Genomic DNA, 26,666 nt, shown 5'->3' with positions numbered 1-26,666 from the left:
TCAAAAATTATCTTTTAATGTAGGTGCATACATTTCACACATTTCAAAAATTTCATACAATACGTTTCTTTCATACATTTCAAAAAGTATTTTTTAATGTAGACATAACACCCCATGTCAGACCCCTTATATTTGGAAGAAACTTAAAAATAATGCCAAAAATATTAGATGAATATATTTTTAATACGAATATTGTTTTATTTTTGTTCATCAACTTTATCCCTCACTAACAATACTAGTAGTAGTACATAACCTGGTTTATACCGCTAAAGATATTGAAAGATATACGAGTAATTCAGAATGTTATCAAGTTCAAAATAAGCACACATTACTTGCTTAGATAACAGAGTAATATTACTAGTAATAAAAACATTTGTAATACCCATATGTATACTACGTATGTATAGTAAGTACTTACGCTGCGGCGCCGTGAGACTCGTCTAAGTACTTCATCTACTCATCTACGCGCGGTAACCGCGCCGACCGACCAATAGGATAGCGCCTCTCGTGTTTCCAGAAAGTTCGCGACTAACGGACGATATAGTAGTAAGGCAATGAGTGTCCCAGTGATATCATTATAATATTTTCTCGTTAAATTTTATTGTAATATACACAATTTCGCACTAAATAACGTGTTACCCCGTTACACATTTCTAATAATGAAAAACCTAGACCGACCCTGTTCACTTAATCTTACAAGATCTGACTTTAAAAATTACGATATCCTCATATAGCCTTTCATTTCCCCTTTCAATACTTTTTCGCATTCAAAAGTAGCCTTTCTCAGGGTCTACATTATCTGTCTACCAAATTTCAATTAAATCAGTTCAGTAGTTTTGGCGTGAAAGCGAGACAAACAGACAGACTGAGTTACTTTAGCATTTATAATATTTGTAAGAATATCGCTATTAAAAATAGGGGTTGGTGAAAGACAAAATTTAGCGTGTATGTATTTTCAATGTAACATTATAAATAAATAAACAAATGTCCATAATACAAAAAAATATTTTTTCGGGGTAGGCCACCCTATGACTTAGCCTATAAAAAATAGATAACAACCCTACCTCAGGGGAAGTATACATATCAAATTTCATCAAAATGTGGTGAAATATGGCAACAAGCACTGTGATACAAAATTTATATATAAGATATAGCGGAATTCTCATTAGGTAAAAGAGGGGTACATCGTAGAATACATGAGGTATATACCAGTAAATTAATTGTAGCTAAAATCAGTCTCATACATATAACGATTGAAATAAAAAATCATAGCCCGATTTTGATACGTACGTGTTAGTATAAACGTATCAAAATCAGGCTATCTATTTTTACAACATATCAAAAAAAATAGGCATAGAATGTAAAATAAACCATAACACAATAGGTATATACATTGGTAAAAGCCATATCTGCAGAGTGTTAACGATATTATACCTACACATTTACATTGAATCTTGAATCGTCCCTAATAGGTACACGATACAGTTACCTACATATCTATTATATACATATCTTTGCAAAACAGATGTCATGTAGACTGAATTCACTGCCATCTATTTTCATGCTTTGTTACTAAGATAGTAATCCGAACTGCTTCATTCTAGCGACATCTAGCGGCTACGGTGGCGAAATAAAATAGCAAGAATAGCCCGAGTTAGGAAGGAACCATTTTCTTGTATGGGATGGGGTATCTGTATGTAATATTATGTTATCTGTGGTAGTATATAAAAAAAGGTGAGACATCAGCTTGTTTGTCATTATAGTTAGTTAATAAACATCTGGTGGTGATGCAGGTATGACGGCGTCCCCCCCGGAGCCCCCCTCGGGGATGATGTCGCCCCCCCCGCGGCCGCCGCCCCCCGCCGCCGAGCCCCCGCCCCCACACGACTCCTCTAACTCCAGCTGGCTCGAGATGGAGACATATGTTATCGGTATGTAGATTTTTTTTATTATTGTAACAAAAAATAGAAACAAATATACTTAATTTTTTTGTACAAATATATATGTATAAACTTACATTAATGAGCAAGAGGAAGAGGTAATATTGGACGGTCGTATCGCTGCAACTGAATAGCTGTTTCTTCCAGGCAAGCTTAGGAAGCAGGAGCGATTAGACTTGTCTGGTATATAGTCCATTCAATATTTTGAAAATTAACGTAAAATCATAGCATGAATGATGTGGATGTGATTGGAGTATGTAAATTACTTTCTGTGGATTAAAAAAAAAGTATGAAATATGTAAGTTTATACAAGCTTGTTGAGCTTTTTAAAATATTATCGTATAGTATAATTGATAGGTGAAGTTAAGCTAACATTTTGGTTCTTCACTATCGAAAGCAGATACATTTTTGTGGACCCTTATTTACCCTTATTTTCGCCGTCCCTTAGGACCCCCTGGACCCCAGGGGGTCCTAAGGGACCTGTACTTTGAGAACTAAGGGTTTATATGAATGTTACAGGCAACATACAAATCCATCCACCGACGAGCGCCACGAAGCAGATGTTAATACTGCGGTACCTGACGCCTATGGGCGAATACCAAGAGGTTTGTAATTTTTTTATGTAATTCTAATGACAAATAAACTGACGGCCCACCTGATGGAAATTGGCAATCGTCTGACTGACACGGAGTTTTGTGGATGATAATGGAATGGTGCACCCGCCTGCGCTGACGGTTTACGCTGGCGGGGCACCAGTGGAGGATGATAAGATGAGCAAGAGGTCAGGTCAGTTAGCCCATCGTGACAAATTCACCAGAAATTTAACACAATGGTTTCCAGGGGGAACCGCGTGGAGGTCGACCTGACATGGTACATTGCTAGCAATGGGATTATCAATCCACATTACTAACAATCCCCTTCCCCCACTGACACGGATTATCACCACCCTAGGGAGGTGAAGGTTGGGACCTCGGGGGCCCCCTTTGCTCTAGTATGGACTCCGATGGCGACGACCCCTGGGCTGAAATCTTTTATTAGACAGATATCTAGTAGTAGTATATTTAGAAATTTTGGTAACGGGATTGATCCTTTTAATAGGCAGATTAGTAGTGGTATTTAGAATTTTAAAACTTAGCCTAACTTAAGGCTAACCTAAGGACTAATGCCATACTTAATTATTGTTTTTTTTTTTGTTATTTTTTTAATGTTGTTTTTTCGTTTTTTATTGTAATATATATAATACCGGTATATAATAGCTGTCCCTGCTTCGCACGAATGCATTTCATACATATTCTTCTCCTTGAATCACTCTATCTATTGGTAAAACCTGCACTAGTAGCAGGCAGCACTAATAAAAATAAAATTATGACAATTAATATAAATATGAGATTTATTACTGTATTGTTGCAGTTCCTATCGCACGTGTTCGAACAGAACGCACTGGGACTGATACTAGGGTATCTGAACGTGCGCGAGTCGAGGGACTCGCGGCTGGCGTTCGAGGCGCTCAAGTACCTCGCCGCATTGCTCTGCCACAAGAAATTCTCCATAGACTTCATCAACATGGGTGGACTGCAGGTAAGCAACGCCTAAAGTTGTAAAAAAAACCTGTTAGCTACCGTTATTTAACATTTATGGTTAGCTACGGATAAAATGCGGTTATTAACGGTTAGTTGTTCGATAATGTCAAAGAAAGAGATACGATGAAACACCTACATCCTCTGGGATTGTATATGTGTTCAATAAAATAGTCGAGTCAGGTGTAAAACCTAGAATTGAGAAGGGCATGTAAAGATTAATTAAAATCTATTGTAAAATTTCAAAAATGGATATTTTCAGTAGTTTTTGTGTGAGTAACAAACATCCATCTAACTATCCACACTTACAAAGTTCCGCATTTGAAAAAAAATATATTAAATTTACTATCACTAGTCTAGTACCTATAACACAAGCTCTGCTTACCTCGGAACTAGATGGCGCTGTGTGTATTGACTTGATACTATGATCATTATACAGAAGTTCCTGGAGGTGCCCCGTCCGTCGGTGGCTGCTACGGGCGTGTCTATCTGTCTGTACTACCTGGCCTACTGCGAGGACGCTATGGAGAGGGTGTGTCTACTACCGCGGAGGACTCTCGCAGACCTAGTCATGTAATTATAACAATTATTTATTTATTTGTTGTAATATAAAGTATACAATTTCTTTCTTTTTAAATACAAAGAGGGTGGAAAACAAGCATACAGCCCATTTGATGGTGAATGGTTCCCATAGCCTATGGACACCAAAGACATCTATTGAAAAGTGCAACACACACATTTCTTGTTCATTCTTCTTGTGATTAGTCTGTGTTCTGAATTAGTGGTACGATAAAAAATATGTCTATTCAAAAGTGCTTGTATTGAGTTTAATTGAATAAAGTATATTTCTATTTTATTCTAAGAAATGAAGGGAGATATAATAACTGGGCGTTCCGGTGTTGGAAGTGGTTGAAGGTGATTCTTATCATATTTTTTTGACTATATAATAATGTGTATTAGGTATGCCCTATGGCTGCTGGAGTGCTCCCATGACTCCGGCCGGTGCCACGCGACCATGTTCTTCGGGCTGTCCTTCCAGTTCAGAGTTATACTCGAAGAGTTCGATAACCAGGTCAGTATTGAAGACATATGATGATATATCGAAATGAACATTTACAAATTTGCTTCTCTTTCTGAGATTGGGCTGTGTTTGTATGAGGTGATAAAAGCAATTTGATAAATAGATCCCTCTTAGTTGATAATTATTTAATTTTTGTTTAGTATTTTTAAGATTTGCTATAATTTGGTTCCATATAAGGGGTTTGACATGATTAGTCGATTAGAGATAGAGATTAGATTTGACACGAAGAAAGACTTCAAAATAAATTTAGATAACAAAAAAAGGTCAGTATTGATATTTCCACTACTTTATTTCTAAGGGATGATTATGGAATGATAGCACATTGTATTTACTCACTGTCATGCGTCTAAATGTATTTATATATTTTATGAATGGTTATAGAATAAGCTGTAATAGACTCGCCTGCGGTAACGGTTTACGCTGGCGGGGTACCAGTGGAGAATGACAAGATGAGGGGGACCGCGTGGTGGTCGAAAAATTTACTTATCTAGACTATGAGGGACATAACAATATCATCCCTAGTCTACTTCATCCACCCGACAGTAACCGTCTATATAGAACTATTCATAAAAAACTGTAATGTTCTTCAGGATGGCCTGCGGAAGCTGTACAACTTGGTGTCGATGCTGCCGATCCTGGGCGGCCAGGATGACGAGGTGCCAGTCTCCGAAGATGCGACCTGCGCCGCCAGACAAATCGTTAGACATGTGGCTGTCGCACTCAAACGGTAATAATGTAGCATATTATATATGTAGCACCACTGGGCGACTACTAGAACTAAACAATGTAATGTATAAGCTCTTGATTACGTAAATAAATAAAATAATAATATAACAATCCACATAACAAGCTTATATGTGATTTAATTGCAGATATTCAGAAGCACATTTGAGATTACGAGCGGCGCAAGTTGCTCGGCAACAAGGGGACAACGTGCCTGAACCGCCTTCATACAAGGTATGTAACATATAGCAACATATATTATGTTATTAATATAACCAACGAAATCTCGAGGGAAACCAGTACTGTGCTAAACTGGTCTAATTTAGCACTCAACCAGACGGTAACGCACGTAACAAGAAATATGAAATAAGGAATGAGATACATAATAATAGTAACATATTACGCACTGAAGTACATTATAAAAGAAATCTTAAAGACAAAAGGCGGACTTATCGCCGCCCTTAGACCGATACATACAATCGTATTCAGGAAATCAAATGTTTGTATTGTGCGAGGAATTGAACCCATGACCATAGGAAGTGAAGTGCTGTGCTAAACCGCTAGACCACAGAGACAGGCTATATGACGTATATGTGACATTGCAGGCATCCAAGTCATCCCCCGAAGAGATACAAGAGCAAATCGAGTTGCTGCAGAGCGTGGCGTGGTCGCGGTGGGCGCCCGTGGACGAGCTCATGGAGCTCGGCGGCATCTCGCTGCTGCTGCAGGTCGTCGGGCTCGCCTACGAGTGGAACTTCAACGGCAGGTCCAAATTATAATATCACTAGTTCACACCCCGACACTTTGCATCCATGGTTTGTTGGTCAGGAAAATAGGCTGTGATTTAGGAGGACGTTCCCGGCATACTATAAGTAGTTTTTTAATAGATGTTATCTCGTTGCTGCTACAAGTCGTAGGGCTCGACCGAGTGGAACTTCAATAGCAGGTCCAAATTATATTGTTATAAGTTCATATCCCAATACTTTGTTCACATAATTTAATGGTCAGAAAAATAGGTGGCTCCGATTTTTGAGGACGTTCCCAACTTTGCACTTTATCTAATTTTTATTGGTGGTAGTTGGATGCTGCTGCAGGGGTTTTTTTTTTTTTTGTGGATGATAATGGAATGGAGCCGCCGCCTGCGTTATCGGTTTACGCAGGCGGGGCACCAGTAATAAGATGAGCATGAGGTCATGTCACACAGATGGTTTCCAGGGGGAACCGCGTGGAGGTTTGTCGACATGGTACATTGCTAGCAATGGGGTTATCAATCCACATTACTAACAATCACCTTCCACCCCTGCTGCAGTTATTTTATCGGCGGCACTGTTCAATTGCAGGTTCAAATTATAATATCACTAGTTCATGTCCCGACAGTTTGTTTCCGTAATTTGTCGATCGAGATAATACGTGGCTCCGTTTTCGAAGGAAGTTCCCGGTTCAAATTTCATCTAGTTTTTAGTTTAGTTTAGTTTTTCGTGTTACTCCTCTCAACAGGTAAATACCTTTTTCATACCCCTAAGTGATAAGGGTTGTCCACGTTTTTCAAATGCATGCAATTTTTTTTTTAAATGTTAGTATCCGTAACTTTTTTTTTTTTGATGATTTTTTTTATAATGTTGCTTTAAAAATATATTCTACCATCAACCCCTATTTTTCAATATCGATTTTAATTTATATGGCAAAACAACATTTACGGGGACAGCTAGTAATGTATATTATAGACGTAAGTTTAAATAATATCTGTGATAACGCAAAGGTTCATCATGGTGAACGTGTAATATGCGTTTAGGTCGGAGACGGTCCGGTCAGCGCTGGACGTGGTGTCGGTGTGCTGCGTGGCGCCGCGCGCGCAGCTTCTACTCACTGAGAAGCTGGACATGAGGGATGCTGAGCTCACCACCGGCGTCAATATCGTCCTAGGTATACATTTTTATAATCAAACATTATTAGAAACAATCACAACCTATACTGTATGCGCTGTAGTATGGTGCGACTAGCAGTTACTAATTTGACATTTATCAATCGCTACATTTAAATTAATACAGTTATTAATGATTTAATATATTATGAATGTGGTACAGCTGAAATACTAAGTCATAATTTATAAGTCACGGTAACTTGAGTGAAACGAAACGTTAATGAAACTGTTACCTGCATCCTGCTACAGCGCACATAGTATATATACATATATAGGGTTAGTTGGAAAGGGTATTCTAAGCCCCAAGGAAATAATAATATTTATTTATTGGAACTCAAACATAATATTTTACAAATTAGGTAGTATAGAGTAGGGTATATATTAGTAAATAATACTGTGTCGTGGCCCTTAACGCCCACCTCCTTAAGAGAGAGGTCCAGTAGTTCATAAAACTAATTTATATAATAAAAAAACCCCCAAGGATTTACATTTTTTTTTATAGTTAAACTGTACTTGAAACAATTGCAACTCTAAATATACAGGGTCAATCGGAAAGTATATACTAAGGCGCAAGGATATGAAAGTACCCATGGTATCACGAACGACTTTTATTCAACAGCTTTCCCTGAAACTATATAATTTTCTAGAGAAAAATCGGTTCAGAGTTCTTATATATCAAATTAAAATATCATTTATTCATATAGTTAAAAAAAAAGAACTACATGATTTTTTCAACAACCAGTTTATGTAAATTCATATTTTTTCATAACACAGAAAATATTCATTCATTATTATACATCCATTATACATATACAGATTCAATTAACACGTGAAACTTAGGAAAAACAATACAAGACCATAATCCGACCTGCTGTCTAGTATGGATCAGTGCTGGCTCATAGATCAGTGTGGATTAATCACTTTAGGAGCAAAACACTGATTTTCAGCTATCACTACGAGCGGATTTCATCTTTATATATAAAAATTACGTGTCACGTTGTTAGTCCGCAATGGGCTCCTAAACTACTGAACCGATTGCAAATTTAATTTGCACATTGTGTGCAATTTGATCCAACATGAAAGATAGGATAACTTACATCTCAATGTATAGTCGCAATATTATTTTATTCAAGAACCTTAGCCACAGCAACGCGTGGCCGGGTCTGCTAGCATACTATAGGTACTAAACCGACAGAGATACTTATGTCATACTTCCGGTTTTTCGAGAGGGGCATAAGATGGCGGACTATGAGCAGCGCCTCAGATAGAAAGGCGTTATACGAGCAGACCGCGAATGGAACGGACGAGTTATGTGCGTGTGTCTAATCCTTAATAATATTATAAATGCAAAAGTAACTTTGTCTCTGGCGACAACAATACAATAATACAAAATGGTTCATAGCTCAAATCATTATTTAATTTGAGCTAAGAACTTGTTTATCCATAATCAATGGTATTGGTCTAAATCAGTGATTCCCAAAGTGATAGAGCACTTTGGTAATCACTGATTCGGTCTGATCGACCCCCAGAGATCTATGACAAATTGCAAGAGGTCTACGACAGTGGTCATCTTGTTGTTTTTAATACTAAACTTTACTACAGTTAGAAATTTACAAAAAATCTATACCAGGTTAGAATGGGGGGGTCTACCCAAAACTGAAAATTATGATAAGGGTTCTACGATACAAAAAAGTTAGGGAACCTCTGGCCTAAATATTCTGTTCAACAGTGCTTATATTAAGTTTATTTGAATAAAGATTATTTATATTATTTGAAAGCTATATATACGTGTTTGAGTGCGTGGGTACATGCGTGCGTGCGTACGTGTGTGTTTTAAAAGTGTTTTTTTTTAATTCTGTTAAATACCCATGAAAAACTCGGGCGGGTCGCTAATTGACAATAAAGTAATCATGTGTATCGTATTGTAGGCGCGGCGGACGGCGAGATCGTGCCGGAACCGGAAGTGCAGAAGGCGGCGCTCAATGTGCTCGTCAACTGCGTATGCGCACCGGTGCATAGGGTATGGATCACGTTATTATATAATATAAAGCTTAGTTACTTGTAATAAGTATTATATTTGTTCATGCTTTACTTTTACTAACTACTCGTTACTCGCGACTTCGATTACATTTTTTTTATATAATAGACAAATTTTATGAAATAGTTTATCTTCAGACTATTTTTAAATTATATTCATTTTTCCGTTTAGTAGTAAAAAGATGACAAACGAGCAGACTTTCGCATATTAACTAATGCATGTCGGTAAATATTTGACCCAATGAGCATAAACAAGATTCTTGCTCATTCTTCTTGTGATGAGTCGGTGTCCATATTAAAATAAAAGAATGACTATTCAAAAGGTAGAATAAAAAAAGATTATTATTTCCACTTTATCAAAAAATGCATTAAAATGTGCTAAAATGAAGTTTATTTGAATAAAGATTATTTCTATTTCTATTTCTCGTTGGTTATTACCCTGACTTACTGCGGACCTAAGAATCGGTTGACACCAAAAAAAAATCGTCATCTCCGGTAATAAAAACACTTATATTAGATTAATTAAAAAGACATTTCTTGAATGGTTATAAGATTGAAAGATAATAATACTGGACTCATATAAGTGCTCCATCGACAAGAATAGAATATAATCGAAAATCCTTTATTCAAATAAACTGAAAGCACTTTTGAATAGTCATAGTAATCCTTTTTTTAATCTACCGCTCATTCGGAAGAAGAATGAGCAAGAAACTTGCGTGTCGCTCTTTTAAATAATCGTCGTAACTATTCATTTCTAAGTTGAACGTGTGAATACAAACTACAAACTAGCAATTTATTATGGTCAAATATTAAATACACACATAATAAGTTTAAATCAGTCGTAGTGATTAGAGTAGACCAATCTCTACAAGCATTACAACGTTCGACCATATTTTAGGGCTCTTTATTTGTGTGTATGTGGCTCTTAAACTATGAATGAACGATTCCCCGTCCAATTCAAACAGGGATTTCCATTTCAATCGAAATTACGAAGGCCTGAGCCGTAGTTTGAATCCCTAGCGGTGCCCTCAGACTAATGTCTTATCCGTCAGACGCTAGTTGGAAGTACTTCCTTTGGTTTAAGTGCTCTTTCGACGTTTCTAAAAAAATTGTTGGTACCTATATATATATATGGTTATACGAGGCCTGGACAAAATCTATTTACTCGAAATTTAAATTTTAAGTTATGAATTGTAAACACTTAACATAAACTAGAAAAGAAAGTAACTTATAAGAGCACGGACTATATGTCTGTAGAGAAAAAAACGTATATCTATATAAATAGTGTGTTTTGTGTGTTATTTTAAAAATAGTTTGGTGTGCAGGCCGGTACGTCGACGAGTCGCTTCTCTCTGGGCGGCGGACGGAAGCGGACCGTTCTCAAGTCGTACGAGGACGTCATACAGAAGGTTTGGGAGAGTGTGCGCACCAACAATGGTATCATGGTATGTACCATACACCCCGGGGACATTTTTCAAATTAATAGTAAATAACCCCTTAATAATAATAACCCCTGGACAATTCACAACACCATAATAATAATAATTTTTACCTTAAAAATATTAAGGTTTCATAAGGGTCGGCAACGCGCACGTGACACCCCTAGTGTCTCAGGCGTCTATAGGCTGCGGTAACTGTTTACCATCAGATGGGCTGTATGCTTGCTTTCCACTATCGTAGTATATTCAAAAAAATATCTGAGGATATTTTGAATACTTAGATAGATACAATAATAGATATTAAATAGAATACAATCTCGAGACAATTCACACAGCGTCAACTAGTCCCAAGGTAAGCAGAGCTGTCGCAGAACCGATACTCGCTGGAGTAGACGTTTTCTAGAGTGGAGACCGCGAATTGGCAAACGTAGGAGGCCTCGCAGCTATGTGGAGCGCCTACATACGTAGGGTTGATAATAACTGTAAAACGAGGACTGAAGATCGTGCCTATGTCCAGCAGTGGACTGCAGTGGGTTGATGATTATGATGATGATTATGATATGCCAGCATTGCGCCATGACTGCAAAGAGGGATGAATGGAAGAGAAAAACATAATACGCCGACCCCAAATAAATGGGATAAGGAAGAAGCAGATGATAATTATGTCAGGTTTGTGTCGTTTTGTTGTACAGGTGCTGTTGTCGCTTATGATGGTGAAGTCTCCAATCACGGACGCTGACCGCCTACGTGGGCTCGCGTGCCGAGCGTTGGCAGGCCTCGCGCGCTGTCCGACTGTAAGGCAGATCATCTCCAAGCTACCATTATTCACCACATCGCAAATACAAGGTATGTTGATGGTATGCAAGGTAAGTAAAACCTGTTAGCTACCGTTATTTAACCAAATTTATGGTTAGCCACAGGTAATATGAAGTTATTAATGGTTAGTTATCTGTGACAAAGAAAAAAAGTAATAATCTGTCTTTTTATTATGTAGTTTTTTTTTAATATACCATTGTACCAAGCATAAAATGCGGTTAATTATTAATAACCCTTAAAATTTTACACGCCTATAAAATGGTAAATATTATTGTTAATTATTATGATATAACATCTGTTCTGTGCTAATACCAATATTTTGTATATAAACTTAATTTCATTTCCCACGTAACACTCACCATTTTTATTGCTCATTTTTTTTCTTATTATTAGTATTGCTGCGTATCACACATAGCGACAAATATCTCAAGTTAATCTCGAGTCGAATTGTATATTCTCAAACAAACTATTCATTTATCTACCTATCTACAGTTTTGATGCGCGACCCCATCCTGCAAGAGAAGCGTCAGGAGCACGTCATGTTCCAGAAGTACGCCCTCGAACTACTCGAGCGCGTGTCCGGTAAGAGCAAACATCGTGGTGCGGAGTTCGAGACATCCCTAGCGAATATACACAGGGTGAGCAAATTATGTACTATGTTTATTTTTAGCGTTAATCTTCAAGGAAGGTCTGGTGAAATGTGAACTGAAAACCTACCGTGACTTCTGTGGCGTTAGCTCGCTCTATAGGTAAGAGATTCTCGGTTGAAATTGGGAAATTTTTTAATTTTCTAATTTGCCTTCAGATTATCATAAACGTGGAATCCAGTCATAGTAGTAGTAGTCGTGGTGTAAGTAAGTCAATACAAATTGCCTAGAAAGTTAAAAATCAGTGGCATGTTGCGATATTTCGTTGAATAGTCTAGAGACTTCATTGCCTAGCCTTAGTCCCATTTTTTTTGGGCCGGCCCGTCTGATCAATCTTCGGCAGTACGCTCTATCCTGGGTCGTCTGGGGTGTTATTTCGGCGTTGAACAATCTAGAGACGGTAGTAGAAAATGCTGACACCTACCGACATTGACATCCCTGTTACTCGAGTCAGCTCGTGACCACGACTAGTGCAATACAGTCGAACCTTCGCGAGAAGTAACTTTATGTTTCATAATTTTTTTTGTTAAGACCCAGTTTACAATATAAATAATGTATATTAAACACGAAAGATTAATAATAACCGACCCCCTGTAGGCGTCGTATAGGTATTGTAGGACAGGCTCTATCTCGGTTTGATCGCCTATTCATAAGACATACTCATTCATGGAGCAATTTGGGTATACACTTGGGTCCAAATTAGAAATATGGTGTGTTTTGCCCGTCCGTTTGTAACAGCGTTTTTTTTTACTGTATGCGCAGGCGAACGTGGTGGCGCAGACGCGCATCAACTACAACGAGCGGCAGCTGCTGCAGCTGGTGGGGGAGCACCTGGCCAGCCGCGGACTGCTGGAGAGCGCCACCACCCTGCAGCGGGAGGCCGGCCTGCCGCCCGCAGCCGCGCCGCCCCCGCCCCCGCCCCCGCCCCCCGTGTACTCGCCCGCCGCCCCGCCCCGGGTACGTACTGCGCCGCAGTATTATTAAAAGTTATGGTAATGGGTTACTAATAAAATTATAGTAACATAATGTATGTTATATTTACTGTGCAGCCGCGGCTGATGTCCCGCACCAGTAGCGGTGGTTCGATGCACCGCGATGCAGCCGACCTCAGCTATCACCAGCTCGCTCACAACGCCCACAACTCTCACACCGCTCACAACAACTCGCACTCGGAGGACAGTCCAATACCACATGTTATTAAAATAAGGTAAGTACCAGGTTTATTACTTTTTATACCGGGCTGGGTATTGTTCAAAATCTACACTTTACACATAGTAACCACAGATTATTATATTAGAGCCCGTTAGTTTCTGTCCCCCCACTTTTGTCCCTTAGGCCGTTCAAATATTACGTAAACATTTATTACAATTATTCCCCCCCCCCCCCTCACCTCCCTTGTCAGCAAAAGTAAGCAAAGCTCTGACCCCCTCCCCCCATGCTTACGTAAACATTTTTTAATTAATGTAATGTGTTAATGTATCGTTTTTTTAGCAAAGATAATGTCAGGGTTGCCATTCCTGTAAAAAAGTAAATAACTACCGATGACGTAATCAACATTTAGACTCTTCTACACCCCATTTCATCCAAAATAGGCAAAGCAGATACCCCTCCCCCCATAGTGCTTAGGGGCCGTTCAAGTATTATGTAAACAGATTTATTACACTTATTTACCCCCCCCCCCCCTGGCCAGCAAAGCTCTTACCCCCTACCCCATGCTTACGTAAACATTAATTAGTGTCTTATTTTTTAGCAAAGATAATGTGAGATGGACCTTTCGTTTAAAAAAGTAGATCACCACTGATGACGTAATCGTCACCTAGACTTCCCTACCACCCATGTCATCCAAAATAAGCAAAGCAAAGTCCCCCGCCCCCTTACGTAATACTTGAACGCCCGCCGCCCCGCGGCCCTTTACGTATGACAGTACGGATCGCCTTGTCTCGCGCGCGCGCCTAACTGCCTGTACGTTTGAACAAAGGCCTGAATACAGGTATACTAAGCATTAAGGATATGTACCTATGGTAATGAATAACTCGTTCTAGAACTTTCCCTGGAACCATATAATTTGCCAATTTTTGTCACAGAGAATTCAAATTCAAAATATCTTTATTCATGTAGGTCTATTACAGACTCTTACGATAGGTCAAATCTACCGTCAGTTCGGAATGATTTTGAGATGAGAAGAATTGACAAGAAACTCAGCTCGTATTCTTTTTAAATAAATGTTGTACATATTTACAGTAATATATTTCATGTTTTAATTCGATTTTGGGAGCCCACCAGCAAATGCTATTTCAAAAGCAAATAATCTAATCAGTGTTCATAACCCGAACAGGCCAGTCCCCAAAATCAGCACTCGTTCACGAGTATGACTTATTTTTCTCGCATTTATCATCTGCGATAAACATAAGTCATACTCGTGAACGGGTGCTGCTTGTGGGTCTGTAGTTGGTGTAACATATTTGTGTTATTTGCAGGAAGATGACGTCCCACTCCCCGCTGGTGTGCTCCCCGGGCGGCGGCGGTGGTGGCGGTGGTGGCGGTGGTGGCGGTGGTGAGCGTCGGTCGCTGCAGAAGCAGCTGTCGGTGGCGGGCGGGGAGGCGGTGGCGGCGGCGCCGCGCGTGTCGCTGCACTCCATCATCACCGAGTACCTCTACAACCAGCACGCGCTCTGCAAGAACCCCGTCGTCACCTGCCCGCAGTTCAACCTCTTTCAGTACGTCTCCATCCTTCCTTCCTTATCAATATTAGAAATGCGATTAGTCGCGGATATTTTTTTTAGATCATTTATAGAAAGAATAATTCACACATTATAATATAGAATAATTCACATATTCACGCAACAGAAGTCCTCAAATATGAACAATTTTCCTTGTTTATGCAACATTTTTCACTGATACTTCGCTTCTATAAGTCGTAGAGCATTATTACAAATGGACTATTATTGAACCAGTAGTTCCCCCCGCGCGTTCAAACAAACAAACTCTACAGCTTTATAATATTAGTATAGATTACAAAAACGTGCCATTCATGCGATTTACTGTAAATCTATCTATTCATTGGATTTGATTTTTTTAATGAATGACAGGTACTGTAGCTTAATTCAGAAATTATTATTAGTAATATTATTACCATCATCACAATGAGGGTTATTATTAGAGATGAAATGGATACTAGATATCGGCTATTCGGTCAATCACGTGGTCGAATAGCCGAATATCCGGCGGAACTTAGCTAACTAATTAATTTTTTTTTTTCTATTAGTCACTTACGATTCTGTGATTATAAATCCCATCAAAAACATAAATGTGAAATGATAGCCGAGTTTAATATTATGATATATGCCTTGATTGTTGACTTCTACGACAAAAGAGATGAACAAAGGCCAAGTTCAATGGTCTGTCCTAAAATGTATTTATAACAATATAAAATATCATTTCTTCTTATAACGAAATATACTGTTCTAGAACTTTCCAGTTCTCATATACCAATTAATAATTTCGATTGCTAGTTACTATTAATATTAAAATAGGAACCGACAAGTAACAAGAACTATCTTTATTCATATATTTCGTATATGAAAACTAGCTTTAGACCTTAGGCTACAGTATATTATCCTCAGTTATAAGAAGAAATGATATTTTATATTGTTATAAATACATTTCAGGACAGACCATTGAACTTGGCACCCATTTAGATCTCATCTCTTTTGTCGTAAATCAACAATCAAGGCATATATCATAATATTAAACTCGGCTATCATTTCACATTTATATTTTTGATGGGATATCATTACTTTTTGTACATAAATTATACTAGGTACATATTTATAACTAAATTAATACCAAATTATTTTTGATAAATTACTGTATAATCGTATATTTACGGGGTATAATTGTCTTTTTTTTGTGTTATTTTCTATATTTTCTTGTAACTTTTAAATGTTGAAGTACAAAGCCAATTCAGTATCAGGAATTTTTGGGCAAATCGGGGCGGTATAACGTCCACAGATGGTTGTACTCTACAATAGAGCTCTCGTGACTTGGATCTAAATTGTTAAGACGTATCCCATCTAAGGTTTTAACTCTGGAGAGTCCAACGTAAACCTGCCCTTTATTAAATATGGAGGAGCCTATGTTGAGAAGAGGACTGCCAAAACTAAGGCCTTTTGATTTATGGATAGTAATAGCATATGTTAAGCAAATACGGAATTGTTCTCTTTCAACATATACATTATTTAATATCTGAAACTTCGTATTGACACGTTATAGTTCGTAAAGACGATTATGTAACAAATTGACTGTTATCTATTGAATTCTCAAGAAAACAATTTGTTACCAATGAGTTCTCATTCTCGAGTTAACTATACATTCCTACTTATAACTATACTAAAATTGTTATTAATTCTTGGTTTAAACTATTGTCTATACCATACGTATTTACTAAAATAATGTAATAATAATATAACCACAAATATATAAGTATAATTTAAGAAAGCTATAAATTTCGTAGCATAAATCGCAACCTTATAGGTTAGATATCGAGAAACAAAACATTGAGACATATGAGGGCGGCTGCCATTTTCGCGTCAACGTTTTATCGCACCATTTTTTCACTGCGCGCCGCGGCGCCCTATACCGAAATGTCTATTATTTAATAATTATTTATAATGATTTTACACTATCGATGTGCGCTAAATATTGAAATAATAATTAATACCAAATCTCAGTTAATAACATAATAAATACGAAATTCGACTATACAGTTATAAGTACGAGTATATTTTAGACAGAATCTAAATTATAGCAACTAGTGTTTACCGCTCAATGCAATATTTGAAGTTTGCTAGTTATCGACACTGATGTGAAGGGGTCAACGTAAATTGGTAATGATCGACGTTTTCATACAATATTACTTTCCGTCCAGTACAAGATGAAATTTTTCGCCAGGGATCAATGTCAATTGGTGGCTATCGACGTTTTCATAGAATTTTAGTAACGTCCAGTATAAGTTGAAATATAATCAATTAAAGTGAAAAATTGTAGTAAAATGATAACAATTTACCAGTTTCAGATTTTTTCCTTTATATTCACCTAATTACCTATCTGCACGCCAAATTTGAACTTCCTAGGTCATCTGGAAGTGGGTTATAATTTTGATCTATAGTTGATCAGTGATAAAAATGACGATTTTTGGACATTAATATCTAAATAACCGTTTGAGATATGTTTATGAAATTTGGAACACATATTTATCTCGCAAGTCTCAATATATGAACCAAATTTGACAGGTTTGTGTGATAGAGTTTTTGAGTTATGAGGGGGTCAAAAGTGGCTCCAAATGGTTCGTGTAAATATACACACGGTGCTGCAAGCCAGTTTACTTGAAACTCGGCTTGACACGCTGCCGCGTGTCTAGATTTAAAACTTAAATTAATTATATTTCTTAAGTGATACTTACACTAACTAAATAAAGCAAATAATTACTTAAAAAATATATTTTTTTATACAGTTTTTTTTATTAGGCGGGATGCCTATCCGGCCGAATAGTAGTTGTCCGGTATTCGGCCGGATAGTATTAAGCCCGCCGAATACCGGCTAGTTACCGGTTATCCGTTTCATTTCTTGTTATTATTATTCTTAATTTATGAATATTTGGACATTCTTATGTATTTAGATTTAGATTATAATTATGTATTTTAAATTCTACACAATAGTTAAAAATAAATAAAAGTATTATTATTCTGTTATGTGCTGAAAGTTCATATATATATATATATATATATAATATATATATATACATTATTTATCTATCTATCTAGGACACTATGCCGTTTCAATTATTCACCAGTTTGTATTAAGTCTAATTGATGTTCATATTAACAGGCCACATAAGTGTCCAGAGCCACGCGGCGGGGCGGAAGCGAACGTGTGCGCGCGCGTGGTCCGCCGCGAGATGGGCGCGTGGGGGGGCGGAGGGGGCGGCGGGGGAGGGGGAGGCGGGGCGGCGGGGGGCGGCCGCGCCAACGCTCGCTTCGTACACGGACACTTCGCGCCCGCACGCACCCTGCGTCTACAGGACGACGAGGCTTACTTCACGCACACTATATTCCACGTATGTACAATTATATTTTTGTCAGGGGGGCTGTCTGTCCACGCACAAGCAATCGGCTCGCTGTCGGCCCGACCCGGTCGAGGTTGTCGCGCCTGTACCCTTTTTGACGTCCACTACGTATGCGCATTAAAATTTATATTGTTACATTTTAAAATATAAATAATAATCATTTATATATATTCTACACTTGATGATTTCTTAGGATTTTTTAAGGTTGATGGTTTTAGTGTTACCTTTCCCTCTTCTACCCAAAATCACGAGTACTTTTTTGTACCTGTAAAGAATCTTGAAATTTATATAAATTAGCAGTACTTGCGACTTCGTCCGCGTGGAATTTAACTTTATTTTCTAAAATAAAAGTAGCAGTAACAGTCCCGTCAAAATAAGTCCAGCTATTTCAGAGATTAGCCGGAACAAACATACAGATACAAAAATTGTAAAAAAAAATATTTTTGTGTATGTACCGTATTTATATTCATATGTATGTAATAAAAAATGGTTATTTCAATATTACAAACAGACGCTCCAATTTTATTTATATGTATAGATAAATATATGATCAAAGACAGGCAATGCAATTAAAATCAAATACCAATTGGTAATGTAATAATAAATTGCAGCCGACACAGCAGCAGCTGTTGGCGGCGACGTCGTCGGGCGACATCCGAGTGTTCAACCTGTTCACCGGCGCTGAGGAGAACTCCTACCAAGTGCACGAGTCATACATATGTCACATGCAGGTAAACACAGCTCTTCACTGCACATTTCGACAATAATAATTATGATGATGGTGGTGATGATGATATTGATGACATTGTGATGATGACAATAATAATAGTAAGTTATATACGCCACAACGGCAAAACTAGGAAAAGCTGAGAAAAAGAAGCAAAATAATAATAATAACCCCATACAATTCACACAGCGTCATTTAGTCCCTGTGTAAGCATAGCTTAGTGTGTAGTACTTGATTGTTTTTATATGTAAATACATACTTAATTCATTCAATCAATTAAATATGTTTATCAATTAAATTCAATTGTCTACTCTAAATCAATCAAGTCAATTATTTGACTTTAATTGAATTGAATTAAATTAATTGAATGGTGAGGTGAGATGAATAATTTCTAATACAAATGACACTAAGTTTTTAGGATTAAGTCTCTATTCCAAATTAGATAGAACATTACATATATAGATAGATAGAGTTACTACATCAGTATTCTTACATATAGATGGACTAGCTGTGCCCGTAGTTTCATCAGCATTAAATTTCAATTTACATTAGAGGAAGTATGAGAGTGGTGTCGGTGCCGGTGTGGGACGGGTTGAAGAGTCTATCTATCGTGGTATGGACATGTAATGCGTAGGAATAAAGATAATATTTTAAGAAAGGTGTTACATATGAATGTGAATGGTTATAAGAGCAAAGGAAGGCCGAAAAAGAGATGGATGGACTGTGTGAAAGATGATACGGTTAGAAAGGAAGTAAATAACGCGATGACTGCGACAGGGATGAATGGATAAGAAAAACATATTACGACGACCACAAATAAATGGAATAAGAAAGAAGCAGGTGATGATGATGAGATGATATAAATTTCCATTTAAAATATATAGTTATTCTGATGCATAAGCTATGTTACTGTAAAATTTCATGAAAATCCGTTTAGTAGTTTTTGCGTGAAAGAGTAACAAACATCCATACTCATAAACTTTCGCGTTTATAATATTATTAAGATTAAGATAGTGAATTAAATAAAAATTGTATTACCCAAATTAATTTTGATATTTATTTATGTACCAGGCAAGCAGAGACGGGCTGTTGCTACTAGCATCTACTCCCACGACCTGGCGGCCGTTCTCAGCATTATGGAGTATGAAGGACTTCGAACAGCTGTATGTATACCAGTTAATAATAACACTAGTGCTAGAAACGACCTCTAAATCTAATTAAAAGAAGGAAACTTAAAATAAATTGTATAAGTAATTTTAACAAAATCACTACGATGTTAAACTAAAATTATGTAAAGCAAACACGATATGATACGGAGATAGGTTCGAGCGCACGTCTCGACCAGAGAAGCAACACGTTTTTTTTAGGACTACTCTAACTAGAGGGCGAATGCAGATCACACCAAACCAAAGGAAGGACTTATGGAGCGGCTGAAGGATACGACTTTAGTCTGAGGGCACCGCTAAGGGTTCGAACCTCGTCTCTTTTGAACCTTTTTTTTTATATGGAGGTGACTTTATGTGCCGCAAAGATGAATAAGCAATAAATCTATAGATAAATCTACTAGCGCTAATACTCCGTTGGCACCTGTACTTACTCTACTAATACTTATATTTCTACTGCTACAGATTCCAATTAGAAAATGAAGAGTACGTGGAATTCTCCAAGGTATCTGATGATAGGATTATAGGCACCAAAGGTGAGACGGCGACCATTTTCGACACGTTGACTGGCCGCGAGCTGATGACCCTGACGCCGTCCATTAGCAACCAGTACGCGAAGAACCGCGCCACCTTCAACCCGACAGACGAGCTGGTGCTCTCAGGTATCATTTTGTTTATATCTTGTCCTTTAGATCGCCAGTATCGCTCAGACGTACAGCGAATATGGAGATATTGATCCTTTTATTATCAATTAGCTGTTCCCGCGCTTTCCCGCGTTTGATTTAAATATGAAATATAGCCTATATGTTATTCTGATGCATAAGAAAATTACTGTAAAGTTTCATCAAAATCTGTTGATTAGTTTTTGCGTGAAAGAGTAACAAACCTCCATACTTACAAACTTTCGCGTTTATAATATTTTATCAATGAAAAGGTAATTTTAAATTAAACAAAGAATTTTGACTAACGAAACATCTTAAAACAATTAATAGTACTACGTTCGGAGGAATTGGATGGTCTCGATCGATCCCCCATCCAATTCAAACGGGGATCGATATTACGACGGCCTGAGCCGAGGTTCGAACCCCTAGCGGAGCCCTCAGATTAAAGTAGTACCGGGCAGGCGGCAGTTGGCCTTCAGCTGCTCCATAAGTCCTTCCTTTGGTTTGGAGTGCCATCTGCACTTGCCCCTTATCGTCCGGTGAAGCTGTAAAGGCCAGCTGCGGCCAACAACATTAGAGTAGTCAAAAAAAAAGTCGGGAAGGCCATTCCATTATCACCTTATATAAAATGAATTAATGTTTAAGTATCTGTTGTACAGATGGGGTGCTATGGGACGTAAACACAGGCAAGGAAATCCACAAGTTCGACAAACTGAATCAAACCCACAGCGGGGTATTTCATCCCAACGGGCTGGAGGTAACTATTTACCTATTATACAATTCTAGCTTTTTCCCGCGGCTTCGCTGGCGTTAATTTATCCCCTTAGGGGTGGAATTTATAAAAATCCTTTTTTAGGGGATGCCTACGTCATAGTAGCTTTATGCATGCAAAATATCAGCCCGATCGGTTTAAAATTGACAAAGTTTCATACAAACTTCCACCCCCTATTTTATCCCCTTGGGGGTAGAATTAATCAAAATCCTTTCTTAGCGGATGCCTACGTCATAACATCTACCTGCATGCCAAATTTCAGCCCGATCTGTCCAGTGGTTTGTACTGTGCGTTGATAGATTACTATGTCAGTCACCTTTGAGTTACATATTTATACAATATATATGAAATTTATTCCAAACTAGCTGTCCCAGCGGTTTCATCCGCGTGAGATTTATAGCCTAAATATTGTGATGTATAAGGAATATTACATAAGGTTTCTTCAAAATCCGTTCAGTAGTTTTTGAGTGAAAGAGTAACAAACATCTATCTGTGCTCACAAACTCGCGTTTACTGTACAGACAAAAATTGTAAAAAAATGATATTTTAGTGCATGTACTGTATTTATATTCATATGCATGTAGTAAAAAAGGGTTATTTCAATATTATAAACAGACACTTAAATTTTATTTATATGTATAGATTAGATTTGTCGTATGCACAGAAATTCAACGAGTTTAATTAATTATAGTATAATTTTAATAGTAACATGTTTATGGAGATGGTTCGGGGATATACAGCCTTAATGTGTTCACGTTGTGTTTACAGGTAATATCAAATACAGAAGTGTGGGATCTACGAACGTTTCATCTGCTGAGGACCGTCCCAACGCTGGACAAGTCAGAGGTGAGTACCATCTGTTGCTATATTATTTATCTTTTTACTTATTTATATTACTAATAGATCCGGCCACGCATTTCTGTCTAAGGTTCTTGAATAAAATAATATTGCGACTATAAATTGAGATGTAAGTTATCCTATCTTTCAAGTTGGATTAAATTGCTCACAATGTGCAAATCAATTTTGCAATCGGTTCAGTAGTTTAGGAGTCTGTCGCGGACAAACAACGTGACACGTAATTTTTATACACAAAAATTATCGACGAATATAACCGCGAAATTATGGCGGAATGAATGAGTCTAGCGGATTAGCATACCGTCTTACAACCGATGGCCGCGGGTTCGATTCCTCGCACAATGCAAACATTTATATTCATGAGTATGATTGCGATTAGATTGTGAAGTAAACTACCTGCCGAGGTATTATCGAAAGACTACAGCATGGGGTTTTTCAAGAAGGATATATTAAGGTTTCTTAAGGGTCGTAAATGCGCACATGCCCCTTGGTGTTTCAGGCGTCCATAGACCATGGCAGCTGGCTAATGGTTAAACCACTTAACCATGATTAGGCCATCGAGGCCGTATTATTGTAGAGTTTATCTGTCTGGATGTCTGTTTATATGTGTGTACATGTAAAGGTGACGTTCAACCCAACGCACACGGTGCTGTACGCGCTGTGCTCGGACCGAGACGCGGAGGAGCGCAGCCAGTTCGACACCAGCTTTAAGACACTCGATGCCTTCGACTACTCCAGCATTGGTGAGTTAACCATTACTACTAAAATTGCTTATATCCCTTTCGCTATCTCTAACTATAATTTATTCCCGGTTACATTAACATCAGAGTTATAGGGCAGCGATGTATCGCATCATGTTTACCACCACGTGGTTCCTCCTGGAAACCTCGATGGGTTAACAGAACTGATCTCATGCTCATCTGATCCTCTGGTGCCCCGCCAGCGTAAATCGTTAGCGCAGGCAGGTACACGATTCCATTATCATCTATAACGTCAGAGTTGTATGTATGACGTTAATGTTGCTCAGGAACATTATACATATATACTAGCTGGCCACGCAGCTGTTTTGCGATATAAATTAAAATCGCTATTAAAAAATAGGGGTTGGTTATCACAAAGTATGAAAATGGTTGTATGTATTTTTTAATGCCACATAAAAAAGTTCTCCAAAAAATAAAAAATAATGTTAAGGGTGGACAACCCTTATCACTTAGGGGGATGAAAAATAGGTAGTAGCCGATTCAAAGACCTACAGATTATGCATATAAAATTTCAAAAATATCGGTCGAACAATTTCGGAGAAGTATGGTAACTAGCATTGTGACACGAGATTTTTATATATAACATTTAATTGTTGAATTTGTTTTGTTCACAGCGACAATAGAAGTGAAGCGCAACATATACTCACTGGGCGTGTCCCGGTGGGGCACGCAGATAGCATTAGTGGAGAACGTTGGCGACATCGACCAGGTGCAGGAGTCGTGCGTGAAGGTGTACGACGTGGGCCGCAAGCGGGACCACGACGACGACGCGGTACGTACACTCGCTGCACGTGTCCCGGTGGGACAGTGGGACACGCAGTAGCGTCAACTCCCCCCCTCCCCCCTGAGAAGGCGATGGAAACCTTCCCGTCGGGCTTTTCTTGGAGATACAAATTCAAATTCAAAAATCATTTATTCATGTTGGACATTTTAGCCGCTTATGAACTTTTTATTTTATATTTTTTTCCCTACCGTCCAGTTGAACTGGTAAAAAACTATTAAATTTCTTACTTTCATTTTTGAAAGGCCAGTTTATTTACAATGATTACTTATATAAGTGTCTATGTCTAACATTAAATGAAAATCCAGTGCATAAACAACTATTGCCATGCACGTTTGTCATTTACGTAATCGTTATATGTTAAATTTATTTAAAGGTAATTCTAGTATATACTTTGGTAATATTTTTTGTATCCATTCCCATAAAAGATTGATTGACTTTATAGGAAGAAGATGAAGAAGAGGAACTGGCCGGCGGCTCCGAGAACGACGACGGGTCAGACTCGGGCTCGGACAACGACGACGACCGTTAGTATTTATTAATTAATTATTGCCATTTATTAATTAATTAAATTTAAAGAAGAACAATTTTGGCAACATTATCAAGTTGTAGCCGTCAGTAGTTAGTCCGTATACTAATGTTATAAAGCTGAAGAGTTTGTTTGTTTGAATGCGTTAATCTTAGAAACTACTGGTTCGAATTAAAAAGTATATTTTTGTGTTGGGTAGTCCAATTGTCGATGAAGGCTTTAAGCTATACAACATTACGCTACGACCAATAGGAGCGGAGCTGCAATTAAAAATATTGCAAAGGGTGGTGAAATGAAACGCAGGCGAAGTTGCGCGGGTCAGCTAGTGAACTATAAAATAAAAGTGATAGTGATAGTGACTATAAACTAAGATAATCCAAAAGACTATGTTATTTATCCAGTATAGCTAATAGTTATTTCCCAGAAACAATTCTGTCATACATGTTTTTGCGTAACTTTAATCGTTTACGCAACGCAGCGGAAGCACTCAAAATGAGTATTTATTACATTTTTCATTGCTACTCCGCTCCTATTGGTCGTAGCGTGATGTTATGTAGCCTATAGCACTCGGGGACAATATACCTATCTGTTAATTTGATCAGTAGAACCGGAGATAGATATTTTAATAGAACTAACAAACATACAAACTTTTACCTTTTTATAATATTAGTATAGAATTCACCTATATAATGATGTTAGAATAAGCATACATAATCAATTCATAATAATTTAGTTTTTAATAAAAATTTGCTTAAAAACTGTAGTACGTTTAATAAATTAGCCAGGGACTGTAAGTAATCTTTTAGTGAATAATAGGCTAATTAATAGACTTAGCTCAATTAAAATCATATCAAATAAAAAATCACTGTCAAGTATTTTGTATTTATTATTTTTCCCCTACGATAATGTATTAATCTTTTTTCCATACATAATAGAAAATATGTGTGGGTTTCAGTCGCAGCAAGTCTGCTACGTAACGCGGTGATGGGTCTGGCGGAAGGAGGCAGTTCTGGGGAGTCCTCCCGGGACACCGACCACGCTCCCCCGCAGCAGCAGCACCAGCACCAGCCGGCACGCGCCCGCACCAGGCGGCGGCGACTGCGCGCCCGCAGAAGGGTCCGTATATTCATTATTGTTTAAATTTACTGATGAAGTTGTTATTAGGTATGTTGTAAACAAAAATTTACTGTATTAGAAGAAAAATATTCATTTAAGATACACATACATACGCACACCTATAAATATGTATATATATACACGCATACTCATCGCATAACTATTACAAAAACATATATATGCAATAACACTTTCGATGGTAGCGGGTTCGGTTCCTCGCACTGCACAAACATTTGTATTCATAAATATGATTGTTTGTATCGGTCTGAGTGTTTCCTATGTATGTATTTACGGAAAATAATAATCTATGTATTTGTATCGGTTACCTAGTACCCAAAACACAAGCTTTAGCTACCTTAACTTGGGTTTAGATGGCGCTGTGTCAATTGCCCTAAGCTTACAATTATTATTATTATATATGTTTTCTTCTTCATTTATATAGTTTATAAGAAGGTAATGCTCACCCAGACGGGTCATAGCTTAGCCAAGTGTTATTGTTTTTATTATTTTCTTCAATTTTCTTACTTCATTTATAATGATTTAATGATATATTGTATTAAAATAATTATATCAATTCCAATATTTACATACCCCTACGGACATGCAACACGCATGTCGTGTACTTTTATTATATAGTACTAGCTACTCGCCCCGACATCGCACGGATGTACATATATTATACATATACAAACCTTCCTCTTGAATCACTCTATGTATTAAAAAAAACGATTCAAAATCCGTTGCGTATTTTTAAAGATTTAAGCATACATTGGTACGGACAGACAGCGACAGCGACTTATACTATGTAGTGAAGATCATAATTACCATGTAGCAAACAAATAAATAATTTATATAATATATAATAAAATTATTATTATTAACGTTGTTTGTGTGAATGTTTGCAGGCAGCGGAGGCGGCACACAGCAGCGACAGTGACGGCGACATAGACATCGATCTGATACAGTTTGAACTCGACTGAGACGCGAGCGACGCG

General features: G+C 37.7%; 1 protein-coding gene across 1 annotated transcript in view; it reads left to right on the top strand.

Annotated features, from left to right (window-relative positions):
• The window catches only part of LOC131840766 (protein mahjong), a 36,984-nt gene extending 10,318 nt beyond the window's left edge, over positions 1 to 26,666 (top strand). The window contains exons 8-34 of the mRNA XM_059188960.1: positions 1,794 to 1,931; positions 2,460 to 2,545; positions 3,351 to 3,518; positions 3,957 to 4,090; positions 4,478 to 4,589; positions 5,189 to 5,325; positions 5,471 to 5,555; positions 5,927 to 6,087; positions 7,114 to 7,244; positions 9,171 to 9,262; positions 10,605 to 10,724; positions 11,411 to 11,564; positions 12,027 to 12,172; positions 12,944 to 13,138; positions 13,231 to 13,388; positions 14,659 to 14,898; positions 18,068 to 18,296; positions 18,917 to 19,036; positions 20,104 to 20,195; positions 20,661 to 20,857; positions 21,517 to 21,614; positions 22,398 to 22,475; positions 23,107 to 23,227; positions 23,860 to 24,017; positions 24,472 to 24,553; positions 25,511 to 25,671; positions 26,577 to 26,666. Coding sequence (XP_059044943.1) covers positions 1,794 to 1,931; positions 2,460 to 2,545; positions 3,351 to 3,518; positions 3,957 to 4,090; positions 4,478 to 4,589; positions 5,189 to 5,325; positions 5,471 to 5,555; positions 5,927 to 6,087; positions 7,114 to 7,244; positions 9,171 to 9,262; positions 10,605 to 10,724; positions 11,411 to 11,564; positions 12,027 to 12,172; positions 12,944 to 13,138; positions 13,231 to 13,388; positions 14,659 to 14,898; positions 18,068 to 18,296; positions 18,917 to 19,036; positions 20,104 to 20,195; positions 20,661 to 20,857; positions 21,517 to 21,614; positions 22,398 to 22,475; positions 23,107 to 23,227; positions 23,860 to 24,017; positions 24,472 to 24,553; positions 25,511 to 25,671; positions 26,577 to 26,651 — 3,668 coding nt within the window. The 3' untranslated portion in view covers positions 26,652 to 26,666. The remainder of the gene's footprint in view (positions 1 to 1,793; positions 1,932 to 2,459; positions 2,546 to 3,350; positions 3,519 to 3,956; positions 4,091 to 4,477; positions 4,590 to 5,188; positions 5,326 to 5,470; positions 5,556 to 5,926; positions 6,088 to 7,113; positions 7,245 to 9,170; positions 9,263 to 10,604; positions 10,725 to 11,410; positions 11,565 to 12,026; positions 12,173 to 12,943; positions 13,139 to 13,230; positions 13,389 to 14,658; positions 14,899 to 18,067; positions 18,297 to 18,916; positions 19,037 to 20,103; positions 20,196 to 20,660; positions 20,858 to 21,516; positions 21,615 to 22,397; positions 22,476 to 23,106; positions 23,228 to 23,859; positions 24,018 to 24,471; positions 24,554 to 25,510; positions 25,672 to 26,576) is intronic.

Source organism: Achroia grisella, unplaced genomic scaffold (assembly GCF_030625045.1).
Source record: "Achroia grisella isolate CSIRO2021 unplaced genomic scaffold, CSIRO_AGI_Agris_v1 utg149, whole genome shotgun sequence".
In the NCBI taxonomy this organism is placed as follows: domain Eukaryota; kingdom Metazoa; phylum Arthropoda; class Insecta; order Lepidoptera; family Pyralidae; genus Achroia; species Achroia grisella.
This window is presented reverse-complemented; position numbering and strand designations above follow the sequence as displayed.